This window comes from Equus quagga, chromosome 8 (assembly GCF_021613505.1).
Source record: "Equus quagga isolate Etosha38 chromosome 8, UCLA_HA_Equagga_1.0, whole genome shotgun sequence".
In the NCBI taxonomy this organism is placed as follows: Eukaryota; Metazoa; Chordata; class Mammalia; order Perissodactyla; family Equidae; genus Equus; species Equus quagga.
The window spans coordinates 15815545-15831776 of record NC_060274.1 but is presented as its reverse complement, the minus strand read 5'-3'; the positions used below and the strand labels follow the sequence as shown (position 1 = coordinate 15831776).

At 41.3% G+C, this 16232-nt stretch overlaps 2 protein-coding genes across 4 annotated transcripts in view; both read left to right on the top strand.

Annotated features, from left to right (window-relative positions):
* MTHFD1L (methylenetetrahydrofolate dehydrogenase (NADP+ dependent) 1 like) overlaps nucleotides 1-16232 on the top strand; it is a 190607-nt gene that overhangs the window by 104838 nt on the left and 69537 nt on the right. For all 3 annotated transcript variants that reach the window (XM_046669966.1, XM_046669964.1, XM_046669965.1), the window contains exon 21: nucleotides 9631-9770. In XM_046669966.1, coding sequence (XP_046525922.1) covers nucleotides 9631-9770 — 140 coding nt within the window. The remainder of the gene's footprint in view (nucleotides 1-9630; nucleotides 9771-16232) is intronic.
* LOC124243882 (proteasome subunit beta type-2-like) lies at nucleotides 15113-15856 on the top strand. The gene has a single exon (XM_046669967.1). The coding sequence runs from the start codon at nucleotides 15113-15115 to the stop codon at nucleotides 15716-15718; it is 606 nt and encodes a 201-aa protein (XP_046525923.1). The 3' UTR covers nucleotides 15719-15856.

The following is a 16232-nucleotide window of genomic DNA, read 5'->3' as shown; positions in this document are numbered from 1 at the left end:
CCATAGTAGAGATGTTAGTGTATTTAATTGTTTTCAAACTCAGCTAATCACAGTTTCACTTGCTGGGTTTCTTGCACTTGCAGAAAAAAACTATCACAGGTTTCTTGATGTTGTTTTTTCCTGGGAACCTTTAAGATAAAATATTTGGGGCCCAGTCCTGTGATCTAGTGGCTAAGTTCAGCATGCTCCTCTTCAGCAGCCTGGGTTGGGGTCCCGGGCACGGACCTACACCACTTGTTGGTGGCCATGCTCTGGCAGCAACCCATGCACAAAACGGAGGAAGATGGGCACAGATGTTAGCTCAGGATGAATCTTCCTCAGCAAAAAAATAAAAATAAAAAATAAATAAGATATATTTTACCTTTTGATGTTTATAATTTTTTCCTCCTTGGGTTTGTTTTCATAAACTGCTCAATGGAAAATGTTCTGTTTCATCTTTCCATCATTTTAAGTTAAGGCATGTTCATAGCAAATCATTTCAGAATTTATTTACGTTTTCACTGTCTAGTTCTCAAGAGCTGCAGGAGAACAGTTCTGCCCTCATGCAATCGTCCAAAATTCCAGGCCTCCAGCCAGAAGTTGGGGATACCACTGTTGGCTAAAAACGGAAGGGTTAAACCCTGGTCGTAGCAATGACATTGTGCAAATGCTCATGATCCCTACAAGAAGATGGGAGCTGTTTGCGTAATGGATTTGTGAATTTAATTCATTTGGATTTTTATAAGGGAGGTAAAAAAATAACATGTATCATTTAATTTTCATCTAAACATTGTTTTTCCAAAATTAAATTTCGCTTGGGTCAAAATCATTTTACAAAACAAGATGATTAACGGTGGTTCCAAATAATGAGAACCAGTGTCTGTAACTAATTAATTCTCTAGAGGAAGGAAATTCTGGGTCTTGATACCAGACCGCATCTAAGTGGCATTTCTGGATTTTCAAAGATTTTATTACTACCAAAAACATGGGGTTCAGATGGACCTATGTCCTTTTTACACTTTATCTTCTCTTTCCCTTTCCCCAAATAAATCCCCAATAACTTTCTCATGCGTTCTGTACTACTACCAAATTTCCCCTATGTGTGTATACAATGCCTTCACCACAAAAGGTAAGAGGGTCATAGATTAAATAGACAAATCCAAAACAGCAGAAAGGATTTCATTTTTTGTAAAATTTCATAGAGTTAAGATGAGTTGGATCCTCAAAATTAATATGTTCTGAATCAAGATTCATTTCTTTTTCAGCTGTTCTAAGAATGCTGCGCTTCCCTTGTAGTTAATTTAGTGATTCATCCTGGTTTACTTAATTCTCCTTCTAGTCACTGAAAAAAATAATTAAAATTCCCCAAGGCCTGCTCACCTTGAGCTCAAGTGCAGAATTCGTATGCTTCTGTGACTTTGAACTCAGCTTTCCTGAGTTCATCTGCAGATAGCTGCAGCTGAATAGACGTGTTTACATAAGGCAGAAAAGGGCAGTTTGAAGAGTCTAGTTTCCATTTCCCTTAGTATTGTTCAGGAATTATAGCTCACTGTGCTTCAGAACGAAGTCTCGTCCAGCATATACCTTGGTTCTTCCTGTGCAAAGGTTATATTTTTATTTCTGATTTGTCATGAGAAAGTAAAGTGCTGACAGTGAAAGCCACAGTTTTATTTCTCCCTCTGTTTACCAGAAATTCTCTTAAGAATTAAGTTAGCAAAATCTGCCCTGGGAAGACATATTTTTTATCTCAACCCCTTTTGAGCCAAGCTGATTGTAAGGACTCGTTCTTCTGTGAGACCTCTAATGGGCCATAAAATCAAGTTCATGTCCAAAGTAAGGGGAAACTCAATATGTTGTGTATTTGATATGTATGTTTGTTGCATGTATCATGGAGAGGAAAATTATTACCATTATAAAGCTATGAAACCTGAAAGTTCTAATCCTCTGAGTATCCATGGAATAAAGGACTCCTTCGTGACATCGAAAGGTGGAAATTCAATTTGCAGTTCTGGTGACAACATTCAGGCGTATCAAGTAGCCAGAAACTCAAGGGAATATTCTCTTGGTGCCTCAATTGAACTCCGTCTCAGGGTCCAAGAAGGGTTTTCCCCAAGGTAAAAACAAAAATGAGAATTTCAGATCTAAGGTCTCTGCCGCCTTTTTTCCCACAGTGTGCTCGTGGTGATAATTATAGGACGTGCGGTTTGGGAAAGAAAACCCAAGCTGGAGAGTTGGAGTGGCTCATTTCCCAACCAGTGATGGGCGGGCAGATGCCTGGCTGGAGGAGGCTGGGAAGTCAAATCTTGGGATCTTGGGACCAGTGAAAGGTGATGAAATACCTTCTAGCCCCCAGGAGATCATTTGGTTGTCAAGAGGCAGATTGCAGAGTGAGTGTTCTCTGCCTGTGGCCTCTTCCTCTGGCGTTGGGTACCAAGCCCAGATGTCCTGATCCTCGGAGCTTCCTCTCCGGGACATCTTTCTTTGTTCACCAGAATACGCCCTGTCACTGCGAGGGCTCAGCACTGTTGACACGTAGTCCAAGATCTAGGCCAGGACGTCATTTGTTATCCCTAAATGAGTTGCTCTAAGAGTGAAAGTAAGTTTCTGAATTGAGTAAACAAAAAAAGCAAGAAAGGCACATCGTAACAGAGAAAAGTCCAGATTATGTACTTTCTGTTATCACAGCAGGGCCATATTGCAATTAGAAAATGAGTCTGGACACACTTACCTATCAGAGTTCAGGAAAAGAATTTAGAGCTCCAGGTTATGTAACAAAATATTCTAGAAGCACTAGGTGTTAAGATTTTCATCGTGGTGAGCACAGCTGACCAGCGGTTGAGCTAGAGAAATGCTGTGTGATGGGTTGTTTATTGACAAGGCCGTGTCGGGTAGGGACTCTGGCATAGACTGCCATCACAGGGGCTATGGTGTCAACCCAAGCTCTATCGCCTTGTAGCTGTGTGACCTTGGGAAAAATTACTTAAACTTTCTAATCTTTAGCTCCATAAGCTGTAAGCAGAGGACTGAGATACCTCCCAGGTGATGAAGAGGGAAATGAGCTTGAGGAGGCTAGTACAGTACCTGGCACATAGACAGTGTTAGGAAATGTGAGTTCTCTGCCTTTCCCTATACTAATCAGAATAGCTTTGTCACTAATTACAATAGCTTTTCCCCATCATAGCTGTTTGTTCTTGGCAGTAAGACTGACTGTTGCTCTCCCCTGTGCTGTCTCATATTGATTTTCTCTGTCCATCCCTCCCTCCTTCCTCATGAAGTTAGTGCCACAGTCACCCAGTGAGACACTGCTTTTCATCACCAGGAGCTGCCATGTCGTAGTGAAGGCACCATGAATGCAGCACATCAGCTGTGCTGGGCAGAATTTTTACTGGGATTATTCCTATTTCAGATCTTATGGGGTAAAAGGTTATCATTCACATCATAATCTTGCACAATTTTTTATTCTAGCATCTGATGCATTTATAACATTCTTAGGAAGAGTATCTAGAAAGTGCGAAGCTACAGCAGAGAGTCTCAACCTCTGTTGGCATTTTGGGTAGATAATTCTGGTTTTGGTGGGTTTTTTTGTGGGGTGGTGACTGTCCAGTGCAATAGAGGTTGTTTAGCAGCATCCCTGGCCTCAGCCTGCTTGGTGCCAGTTATGTCAACCAACAGTGACTCGACATTGCCAGATGCCCGCTGGGGAGCAGATCACCGCCAGCTGAGAACCACTGATTACACTTATGGTTTGTGATCCCATAGAAATGGGTTCCGTAAATGTACTACAGCATGAGACCGTTGAGAAGTAGACGTGAAACAAAACCGAATTCAAACTCACCTGCCTACTGGCAAATAAATAAACATGTTAAAATATCAAAGGGAATTCAAGCAAAAAAAAAAAAAACTGAAAAAGGCAAGCTCAGAAAGATATGCCTTTTCATCAGGTAATTAATTAATCTCTCATCTTTGTCGTGTTAAAAATGTACTGTTTCCTCACTAACTGAAATCATGAGTACGTAGGTAATTGCTTAAATGCCAGGGAAAATAACAGAAGTTTGGTAATTGTTGAATGAGAAGAAGTGAAAGTTTTTCTTAAATTTTGGGATGCATGTGTTTAATTGAAACTGCTTTTGAGGGGCCAGCCCCGTGGCCGAGTGGTTAAGTTTGCGCGCTCTGCTTCGCGGGCCCAGGGTCTCACCAGTTCAGATCCTGGACGTGGACATGGCATGGCTCATCAGGCCATGCTGAGGTGGCATCCCACGTAGCACAACCAGAAGGACCCACAACTAGAATATACAACTATGTACTGGGGAGGGGGGGGGAGAAGAAGAAGAAGAAGAAAAGATTGGCAGCAGATGTTAGCTCTAAAAAAAGAAAATGCTTTTGAATAAGATGCCAAGTGGCAGAAAATGTGTCATACAGAAAGGAGAGCTCTGGGCTGGGCATCAGAGGGACCCGGGACACTGCAGTGGGCTCTTATCTCAAGAAGGTAACTTCCCCGGCACATAGGAACCCCGGGGCGGTTAGTTCCCTCACAGCTGCAGAATTTTATGAACCCATAATTTATAGGGCCCGCCTGTGTAGTGATGACGTTAATGCTTTTTTGTAAGTTAGCAGCTGGGTGATTACTTATCCAAGTCCTAACTGACATCGAAACTTTCTTCTGCAAGTTATATGATAGAATAATTTGAGATATAAAAATCATCTCTCTGCCTCATTGAGGAATTTCATAGATGTCATGTGTGCCTGCCAGTACTGTTTTGTCATTGTCATTGTGGATGCTGTTCAGTTTGTGCAGCATGACTCAGGGTGCCCTAGCCGATCAGCATGGAAAGCCAGCTGCCTGGCTGTCCAGTATTGGTTTTTATTCTCCACCTGAAGCCAGAGCTCTGCTTCCTGTGCAGGTTCCTAACAGGATTTGTCCAAATGGTCAGTCCCTTCCCAACCCGGACACTTCCTTTCTGAACAGATTGTGGGTTTTGAGGTTTGAATCAAGCCATGTGAAAAATTGCTATCGAATAGCCCCCGTGCCTCCACAATAAACATCAGCCAGCGTTTCCTGTTTTCATTCATGTTCCAAGTTGAATAACTGTCCCCACCCCCACCCCTGCAAAGAGATTGCCAAGACAAATAATTGTCGTGGCATGTGCAAGCATTTTCTTGCAAGCCTTTTTAAATATGCAGCTTTCAGAAGTCTGCATTACCTGCTTTTCAGGAATGTTAAATCAGAGTAAGTGCACTTGCTTCAAGAACACGTCTCTATTAAAGTCGCCATTAAGTAGTTCTTTAGCTCCTATCTCTTTTAAAATTTATTAAGAGCAGCAAATATGAGAAGGGAATAAATTGCTTACTTCAGATCACTAGGAAAACTTAACTTACAGGCTTTCTATGTTGACAGTTCCCAGGGAGTGCCTGAGAAATGGAACTTGCCAGTAAGGGTGGCTTGTCCCCTTCTCATATCAAAGCCTCTGAGGTACTAAGACACAGATACACAGCCCTCGAAGGGTCCATTTCCAAGATAATGCTCGTTGATGACACATCACGTGGTCCTTACTTTTGTATTACTAATGTACCTCAGCATACCTTTTCCATGCTCTCTGTTTTCCCTAGCAGCTGATATTTGAAAACAAATAACATAAAAGTGATTCCATGCAGTATTTCAGAACAGTTTTCAAAGTGTGAGAATTTGGCACTTTCTTCTGTTTTCCTCACATCATTTGCCTCCATATTTCCTTTGCCTTTGGAAGCCACAGCTTGTGGACCTTTATAACTGCATCCTGTTTTCTTCCCTAACTGAAGTTTTCTGTTACTACTATTTTTTTTCCAATTTATCTCTCAAAATATGAAATGAAGCTTAGCTAGCCTATGTAGACACTTGAGATGGCCGTATCTTTATCAGATATGATATTTATACCTTGTATTAAAAGTGTTTTGGTGTTGTTAGGAAAAAGGTCTGATAGGGAGGAATAAGAACATATTTTTAATTCTGTTTAATTCTATTTTTTGTGTCTATCTACCTATCTCCATTGAATGGAAGACTTGACTTTATATCGTCATTGGCTCCAATTCTGACAGTTTCTTCATATCTTTGTCAGTTCATTCATTTATACGCGCCAGGTACTGTGTTAGGTACTGGAGATGCAAAGATGAGTGAGATAGGGTCCCTGAGCTCTACGTGCAAGATGACACCTGAGTCTAAATTAGGATGCTAGGTGCAGAGGTAGATGTGGGCCCCACGAGGGAGCACCCGGGATGGGCGAGGGGCAGTAGCTCTCTCTGCCTGAGGGGATCAGGGCAAGCTTCCAGGAAATGCGACCTCTGAACTGAGGCTTGGACAACGAGTTAAAGAAGGGAGAGGGCAGAGCGGAATGTTCCAGGTGGGAGAAGAGGGGTGGAGACGACAAGTAACATAGTGTGTGTGAGCTCTGCAGAAAGCTGGATATTCCCAAAGCGTGAAATTTGAGGCAGAGCGTGAGGAAGATGAAGGCTGAGGTGTGTGCTTGAGGTTACATTAGGGTGGCCTCAGGTTTGATGTTAAGGAACTTGGATTTTTTCCTTTAAGCAAAGTGAGCTGATGAAGGAAGGCGAACGCGGTAACTAGGTTGTGATTTGTTTGTTCAGTGCCTACTCCATGCGTTGCAGGGTTGATCTCTAACAGACATGGTCTCTGTCCTCACGGAGCCTACAGTCTACCAGGGGAGCTTCAAGTGGAAACGTGCTTCCGGTTGGAAAGACCTTAGAGATCACGTAATCAAACCCCGTTATGTAAAATGTACGCAATGCTCTACTTCTGGCCATCGGGCAACATTGAACAGTTTTTCAAATAGCACAGCTTTGTAAAAAAATGTGTGAAACTTTGGTTCCTTGAGTCTCTCCTCCTCAGAACTGATCAGACCAGAGAATGGGTCTTGGTAGTTGAAATAATGACTTCTCCAGTCATCACAGATTATTTCTCTTCTTGACAAATTGGCTTCTACTCTTGCTCTGTCCTTTATCTGTGAATCCCTTTGTTCCTTTTCCCCTCTCCTCCCCCAACTCTCTGAAACTCTGGAGGAAACCTCTTTGTCCCTCAGGGCCTGACTCTGTCGTCACCTTCCCCAAACCTCCTGGGCAAAATCCATCCCTGGTGGCGTGCTGAGCTCCAATTCTCTGGAGTCCAGTAGCAGACGGTCTCTCTTGCTACGTCCCTGGAGTGCTTAAGGTTAGGGACCCTAAGACTGGGCTTCTGCCACTGAGAAAAATGCCAAGACATAGTAGGAATTCAACAAATGCTGAAGAATTGAATATGATTTCTACCAAGTGGGAGAATTGTTCTTTTGGCAGTAATGATGCCAACCATTTTTGTGAGCTCCCACTAGGCACCAAAAACCCAGTTCAGTATTTTATGTGTGTTCTCTAACTTCATCCTCCCGGCAAGTCAAATGAGGATGTTGAGTCTGAAATAGATCAAGTAACTCATCAGGGTTCAATTGATAATTATCACTGTTCAATTGTCAGCTCATATGCACAGCTGGGGGGGATTCTGGATCCTGTCTGTCTGCTTATCTCTCTGTGATACTAACCAGCAGGGTGGTCAACTGTAGTCCAGTACTCATGGCCTTGCTCTCCATCTTTTCCCCCACCAGGAGGCCACTCTGTAAGGACTTTTGACAAAGTCATCTGAATATTCCTTTTCTGGGGTCCACCATCAGGCTAAAGTGAGCATTGGTTTTACAGGAGTACCACTGAGGTAGACATTGTTATTGTCAATGGTTTTCTCCAGTTTTGACCACGGCTAATAAAATCACTAGACTTGCCCCAAATACTATATAAAAAGGAGTGTCTTTTACGTCTTTAAATTACTCTGCTAAATCGCTTGTTCAAAGAAAACATAATGAAGGAAAAAATGACTTTGTAGCTATCTCCATTCCAAATTGAATATTTTTAAAGGAATATTTTTCAATTTGTCAAAAGCATATCAACAGTCATAAAAATTTTTTATATCCTCTGGCACCATACTCTCACCCGTGGGAATTTATTCCAAAATATAATTTGAAAAAGGTTCGAGCTCATATGCACAGATATTTTGCAGCATTGTTTATGTTGGAAACAACCCAAACATCTAATAACAAGGGGAACAATTTTGTAAATCTTGGTACATCAACTCAACAAAATTATAAGCTGCCACATATAATCATAAATTTTGAATGTTTGTAGTACAGCAAGAAAACTCTGTGATAATTTTAAAGTAAAGGGGCAGACTATGAAATTCTACCTATTCTGTGAAAGTTATATAGGCATATGAAGGACTTAAAGGAAACTGTAAAGAATTAGAACAACTGTTGATGTATTTAGAGTTTGAAATTATGTGTGACTTTTAATCATTTATTTCCTTAATTCTTTTCTTTTGAGGAAGATTAGCCCTGAGCTAACATCTGCTGCCAATCCTCCTCTTTTTGCTGAGGAAGACTGGCCCTGAGCTAACATCCGTGCCCATCTTCCTCTACTTTATATGTGGGACGCCTGCCACAGCACGGCTTTTGCCAAGCATTGCCATGTCTGCACCCAGGATCCGAACCGGCGAACCGCAGGCCGCCAAAGCAGAACATGTGCACTTAACCACTGCGCCACCCGGCCGGCCCCCTCTTTCCTTACTTCTTGTTAAAATGTGTGTATTCAGTGAATGCTGGAGACAAATATCTTCCTTCGTTCACATTTTAAGTGTTTTTTATTTTATCTTAGTAGGTTTTTTTTACTGCCAATTCCTATCTCTGGCTTAAATTATGGCCTTAGTAGTACTGTCAATAGATAGATCATATTTCATAAATATTTACTTTCTATTACATTAATAGTATTCCTTTCTAGAGCAATGTGCTTTTTTTAACGGGCATTCATCTCACCTGGGGATCTTGTTAAAATGCTGATTCTCATTCTGGGGTACGTAGATTCTGCATTTCTAATAAGCCCCCAGAGGCTGCTGGTACTGCTGGTCCTAGAGCTCTTGTTTATGTGTGAAGATGCTGTTGCTGACCCAGTGTCACTAGTATTCTCTTGGAAGACAATGTTAGATGTTCTTTCTGCTGTGTCCGTGTTTGCCACAGTAACATTTCCAGCACTATAGGGGTGGGGGAGGGGATGGCTAAAGATGCTCGTCTTCTGTGGTTGTGGAATAAAGATGCTATCTTATGCCAAACTTGATGATCCACCTCCTTAAACCGCTGAACTACCTTGAATTTTGTCAATCAACAGAAACGACCAGGTGGCCCTAAAATAACTAGTCCTCTATGCATGTTATAAAGACTGAGAAAGGATCTTCCATAGTAATCATGCTAGCAATGTCCTTTGATACAATTTGGAAACTGATTAAAAACTTGAAAATCCCATCTGTGTTGAGAAAAGCTTTGTTTTGAGTTATTTACCAGCGGGAAAATCTTGGCCTTGGCGATGAGTCGTTACACACGGTCGTGTGAAGCAGAGCGGAGAGCTATCTTTTTAGGGAATGTGAGCAAGTAGAACATTTTTGAAAATCGCCTTCCCTTTGCATATGAACAAGATGTAACCCGGAAGTAGAGGGGAATTTCAGCTGTCCTTGCAACGTGAATCAGACCCATGATCGCCGAAACCTACTCTCGTTTTTAAAAGGTAACAGCAAGTGTCCAATCTGATTCTCCACAGTAACCGAAGCTGGCTTTGGCGCCGATATTGGAATGGAGAAGTTCTTCAATATCAAGTGCCGGGCCTCTGGCTTGGTGCCCAACGTTGTCGTGCTGGTGGCAACGGTGCGAGCTCTGAAGATGCACGGAGGCGGGCCGAGCGTAAGTCCCACCCTTCCTAATAAAACAGATTTTAAAATTAAGATAAAGCAGAATTCAGCGTTTGAAACGTTCAGGCCTGCTTGATCACTCCAGTTTCCTAAAGCAGCTCCTTTCTAACAAATCATCATTATGGGGCCCCTACAGTTTAGCAAGTTGAAGCAAATAGCAGCACCCCCCAAGTTGTTTCTAAGCAGTGTTTTGGAAAGGAGCATCATGGAACCGCTTTTTAGTCCTAAGATTTATATCTGAAACTCGTGTCAACCTTTGATAACCCCGCGTTAATGAGAGGAGTGAGGCTCTGGTTCCTGAGCAGAGAGCGTAAGGGTTAGAGTGATGGCTTTTGTGGGTGAGGTTTTTCACTGTTTGTACAGAGTTTTTTGGTTCACTGATGCTACATTGCATCAGATTTCATCTAAAACTATTTTCTTTCTGTTTCTGTTTATTATGGTTTCACTTCACAACTCTGAGATAGCACTGGATTGCTTAGTTCTAAGACAGCTTTGCTTGGAAAATGCAAATTTTAATATTTTTAAAGACTTTTGATATTAACCTATCTTATATAGAGAATTTACACACATCTGAAAAGAAATTCCTTCCACAGAAGGTGTAGTCTTTTTCTCTTTCATTTTTAGGTATTTCCAGAGGGAGAAGAAAAAAATGTTATACCGGTTAATCATTTTGGAAATAAAATAATTCGAAGTTTGTCACTTATATTATTAAGGTATTAGACAAACTGGCACATCTGATTTCTTCGTTGGTATACTTTGTACACGAAAGTCATATCATCAATGACTAACTACATAGCAAAAATAAATAACAGATTTGCCATCATGAAACACCATATTGTGCATCATTTAATCATCTAAGCAATTCTTTGTCCCGGAGAAGCAGGCATTATTTTATACCATTTTACAGATGAGGAAGCTGAGGTTGGATGGGTTTAAGGAATGTGGGCAGTGTCACCAGGCCAGCAGAGAGCCTAACTGGGACTTGGGCCCAAACCCCCTTCTCTATCCACTGTGAAGACCTGAATGTTAATGATGGGTAAACGTTTTCTGAATCCCAATCCATTCATAATACGAGACACTTAAGCACTTCGTTTTAGCCTCAAGTTTCATCGTTATTTCAAATGGAAGGTTGACACAACACATATTATAAGATAGTGAATCCTAAAGAATTTCGATTTTGCCCAAAACACCACTTGTTGCTACAATCACTCTTTGACTTCAGACTTTGAATCTGTATACCAGCTTCCAGTTTCAGAAAACTATTTCTGCCGATATAAGATGCATTTGAAATTCTCCCTCTCTGTTTTGCACCCTGAAAATTGTAAAATCAAAGAGCTTCAACACTGGAAAGGGCTTCGAAATTGTCTAGTCTGGTTCCGTCTTTATACAGATGAAATGGCTGAGGTGCAGAATGATTCAGACGCTTGGTTAGTGTCACACGTCCATTTAGGGGACTAATCAGATGTGAAATCAAGGTCTCTTGACTTCTAGTCCAGATTTTTTCCATGCGCTGGTCTCTGTCCTGTAAAAATCCTCGACGCGATTTATAATCCTATTTCCGTTCATCTTAATGTATGTGCTGTTTCACAGTGATTGCATTTTTTCCTCCTTAATTCTTTGTGCCTCTTCCACTTCCACTTAAAGTCATGGTTCCACGCCAGCGATGATGGTGACAGGGCTCAAGCTTTGCAGGCACAGATATGGAAGAGGAATCAGGAAGCTAGACGAAGCTTAGCATCCTTCTGCATCCTGTTGTTTTGTGAATGTATGTGTGTCTCCAACTCAACTCTGAACCCCTTGAGATTAAGGACTGTGTCTTATTAATTGTGTATCCCTAGTGCCTGGCAGAGTCGGTATCAAGGAAATGTTTTCAGTGATTGAATAATAAATGAACTTTCTCTTAATCCTATATGTCATGTTACCCATCGCAGTGTCATTCCTTCATACTTGAAACAACTCTGTGGTAATGTTTTTGATCCGTTATAATTTCTATTTCCTTTTGATATCATTACACAAATAACCATGGCTGCCTTTTATGTTTATTCAGCTTGTTTCTTTCCATAGTGTGTGCAGTGGAAAGTCCTGGGACCCTTGAACTTGCCCATTTTAGCCCCAATCGTTTTAAATTCATATTCTGTCTTCCAAAGTACCGACTATTCCTGGTGCAGTATAAGAACTAATACTGTTATAATATGAAATATATATAATAATCTCATAATTTTGGATCCAGATATTCCTTTTCAATTAGTTTTTTAAACCCAATGTATTACGGAGGATTCTCCAGAAGCAATAGGATGTGTGTGTGTGTGTGTATATATATATTTTTTTTTTTGAGGAAGATTAGCCCTGAGCTAACATCTGCTGCCAACCCTCCTCTTTTTGCTGAGGAAGACTGGCCCTGAGCTAACATTTGTGCCCATCTTCCTCTACTTTATACGTGGGACACCTACCACAGCATGGCGTGCCAAGCAGTGCCGTGTCTGCACCCGGGATCCGGACTGGTGAACCCTGGGCCACCAAAGTGGAACATGCGCACTTAACCGCTGTGCCACTGGGCCAGCCCCAAGGATGTATATTTATATAAAAAGAGATGTATTATAAGGAATTGGCTCATCTAATCGTGGAGGCTGGCAAGTCCGAAATCTACAGAGTGGCCAGCAGGCTGGAGACTCCGGAAAGGCTAAGTTCCAGTTCAGTCCCAGTCTGAATTTTCTCTTGCAGTCTTTTTGTTCTATTTAGGCCTCCAACTGATTGCATGCGGCCCACACACATCCTGGGGGGCAGTTTGCTTTACTCAGAGTCCACTGACTTAAATGTCATTCTCATTTGAAAATACCCTCACAGAAACACTCAAAATAATATTTGACCAAATATCTGGGCACCCCATGACCCAGGTTGACACAAATTTAACCATTACACCCATTATTGCTGATTTTTGTGTGTGGTGCAGAGACCAGATCTAATTTCATTTTTTCTATATAGTCATGTGCTGCATAATGACATATCGGGCAAGGACAGACCACATAGACAAAGATGGTGCCATAAGATTAGTACCATACAGCCTAGGTTTGTGGTAGGCTGTACCAACTAGGTTTGTGTAAGTTCGCTCTGTGATGTTCACACGATGATGAAGTCGCCTAACGACGCATTTCTCAGAAGGTGTCTCTGTCGTTAAGTGACCCATGACTGTGTTAATATCCAATAGGCCTGGCACTGTTTACTTACACAGTCCCTCCTCCTTCCTTGTCTTCAAGGCTACTTTGTGATAAATCAATTCTCCACATGCTTGTAGGTCTTTTTCTGGGATCGCCCTTGCTCTAGTCTATCTAAACAGAATTGTGTCTATGCCACGCTGACACCCTGTAGGGCAAGCTCATCAGGTCCTTCACGTGTGCCTGGCCTGTGACTGGCTTTTTTCATTTCCCTGTGTATCTTAGGATTGGCTCAGGAAGTTTCACAAAGAATCTTAGGATTTTGATCGAATGGCATTAAATCCATAGATAAAGTTGGGGAGGTTAGACAGCTTTCCATCTAAGAGCATGGGATATTTCTTCCTTGATTTAGATCTTTTAAAATGTATATACAACGCATATACGATGGTGGTCCCATAAGATTAGTACCATACAGCCTGGGCGTGTAGTAGGCTAGACCATGTAGCTTTGTGTAAGTCCACTCTATGATGTTTGCACAACGACAAAAATCACCTACCAACGCCTTTATCAGACCGTATCCCTGTCGTTAAGTGACACGTGCTGTATATTGCTTTTATATCCCATGACCTCTCTAAATTCTCTTATTAATTGTTCTAATTTAGCTAGAGATACTTTAGGGAGTTCTATGTGGCGATCATCCCTAAAAATAATGACAGCTGTTTCTTCTTTTCCCATCTTTATCCTTTTTCTTCTTGTTACTGACCAGTCTTCGTAGTTGCAATGCTGTATTAAATAGTGGTGATAGGTGCCATCCTTTTCTCATTCCCTATCGCAAAGGGAATGCTTTTAATAGGTCATCACTAGTATGATGTTTTCTATAGATTTTTAGTATACGTTTTTTATCAGGTTAGGGAAATTGCCTTCTGGTCTTAGTTTGCCAAGTCTTTATACTAAATAGATATTGAATAATTGTCTTTATCTATTAGATGATATGGTTTTTCTCTTTAACCTACTATTGTTACAAATTATATTACTTATCTTTCAAGTATTAAATGAACCTTAGGTTCCTAGAATAAATCCAACTTGAGGATATATTATCTTTTTTGATGAATAATTACATTTTGCATATTGCTTTCCTAATGTTTTAAGTAGGATCTTTGTATCTATATTTATCAGTTAGCCACATAAATTGGGAAGGATTCCTTCTTTTTTGTATACTCTATAAGGATTGTGTAACATTAGAATAATCGGTTTATTCAAAAATGGGAAGAATGCACCTTTAACACTGTCTGGGTCTGTTGCTTAGGGATGATGGATAAATTAATTTTTTTAATGAATATAGAACTGTTTAGGTTTTCTGTTTCTTCTTAAATGAGTTTTAATAAAAGGTATACCCCTATGCATTTCTCTGTGTTTTTAAATGTATTGGTAGAAAGTGGATGATAGTATCCTATTAATTCTGTCTACAGCACATTCAGTTATAACATTTTTTCATTCTTTTTTTTAAAAATCTTACCAGAGTGTTGTCGATTTTGTTAGTCTTTTTAGGAACCAATTTTCAGTTTTATTGATCCTCTCTACTTTTTGGCATTTGTATACAATCCATTCTTCCTGCTTTTGCTTAATTTTTGATTCTGTGGAACTTTGCATGTGTACAAGCTCAGCAATGCTTTACGTTCTTTTTTTAATCTAGCATTTTAGTTGTTCCAATTTTGTCTACGCCACTGCTGGAAAACCCTTCTGAAAATACTTCATTATGTTCCCACAAGTTATCGAAAAACAATTTGTCACAGAGGCAACTTCTTTCCAAAGGCTTTCTGATATTCTCAAGGTCTCTCCTACTGAGAGGAGAGTAAGTCACCACGTGCTCAGAGAATCCAAATGCCCCGTCGTGTTTCCCACCAAAACCAGCAGCGGGCTCCACACAATAACAGCGTGGGATTGTGGAAAGGTACTAGATTGGGGTTTCAGAACCCCATGATGTTCAGGTCCCCGTCTGCCTCTCATTTGCTGTGTAACCTTGGGCAAGACTCCTGCCTTCTCCCAGCTTTTTCAATTTCCCCATCTTTAAACTGCCAACCCCACAGGTTATTGTGAGTAACTAGGCCAAATAAAAGCAAAAGTAACGGCAATCAGGCACTCTGTTGAAGCTGCAGCCCCCAGCCTCCTGCCACCCACCAGCATGGAGTACCTCATCGGCATCCAGGGCCCCGACTATGTCCTTGTTGCCTCCGTCCCGGTGGCCGCTTGCAATATTGTCCAGATGAAGGACGATCATGACAAGATGTTTAAGATGAGTGAAAAAATCTTACTCCTATGTGTTGGAGAGGCTGGAGACACTGCACAGTTTGCAGAATATATTCAGAAAAATGTGCAACTTTACAAGATGCGAAATGGTTATGAATTGTCTCCCACAGCAGCAGCTAATTTCACACGCCGAAACCTGACTGACTGTCTCCGGAGTCGGACTCCATATCATGTCAACCTCCTCCTGGCTGGCTACAATGAGCATGAGGCTCCAGCTCTCTACTACATGGACTACCTGGCCGCCTTGGCCAAGGCCCCTTTCGCAGCCCACGGCTATGGTGCCTTTCTGACTCTCAGTATCCTGGACCGATACTACACACCAACTCTCTCACGTGAGAGGGCAGTGGAGCTTCTTAGGAAATGTCTAGAGGAGCTCCAGAAACACTTCATCCTGAATCTGCCAGCCTTCAGTGTTCGAATCATTGACAAAAATGGCATTCACAAGCTGGACAACATTTCTTTTCCTAAACATGGCTCCTAACGTCATGCCCTCCTTCACACTTGCCAGGGAACTTTTTTGGATGGGCTCCTTTATTTTTTTCTACTCTTTGGACCTGCACTCTTGATAGGTGGTTAATTCAGAATAAAGCTGCATATGGACAAATTGAAAAAAAAAAAAGTAATGGCAATCACTTCACAGTGGTTTAGAATTTATTTAGAATGATGATGCACTTTGTGTAAATTGGGTATTTAATCATTTACAGATTACACTTTATGCTGAGATAATGGGCAACAGTATGAAAGGTCATAATATTGGGTCAAATTAGAGTCACCTGAGGAGTTTTTAAATCTTACTGGTCCTGGGTCCCCCTCCCAGAAGCCCTGGTGTAATTGGTCTGGGTGGGGCCCAGGCCCCAGTGTTTGGTGAAATCTTCCCACAAGACTTTATGTTCGGCCGGGGCTGCCAGTTCCGTTTAGAGGAAACAAAGTGTGCTTTTAAATGTACCTTCCCCCAAAGCGACCATGATTTGTTTTTCCTTCAGATCTGTATCAAT

Bases quoted from the DNA above. Each gene is read 5' to 3' on its own strand.
- LOC124243882 (XM_046669967.1), top strand. From the start codon at position 15,113: ATGGAGTACCTCATCGGCATCCAGGGCCCCGACTATGTCCTTGTTGCC.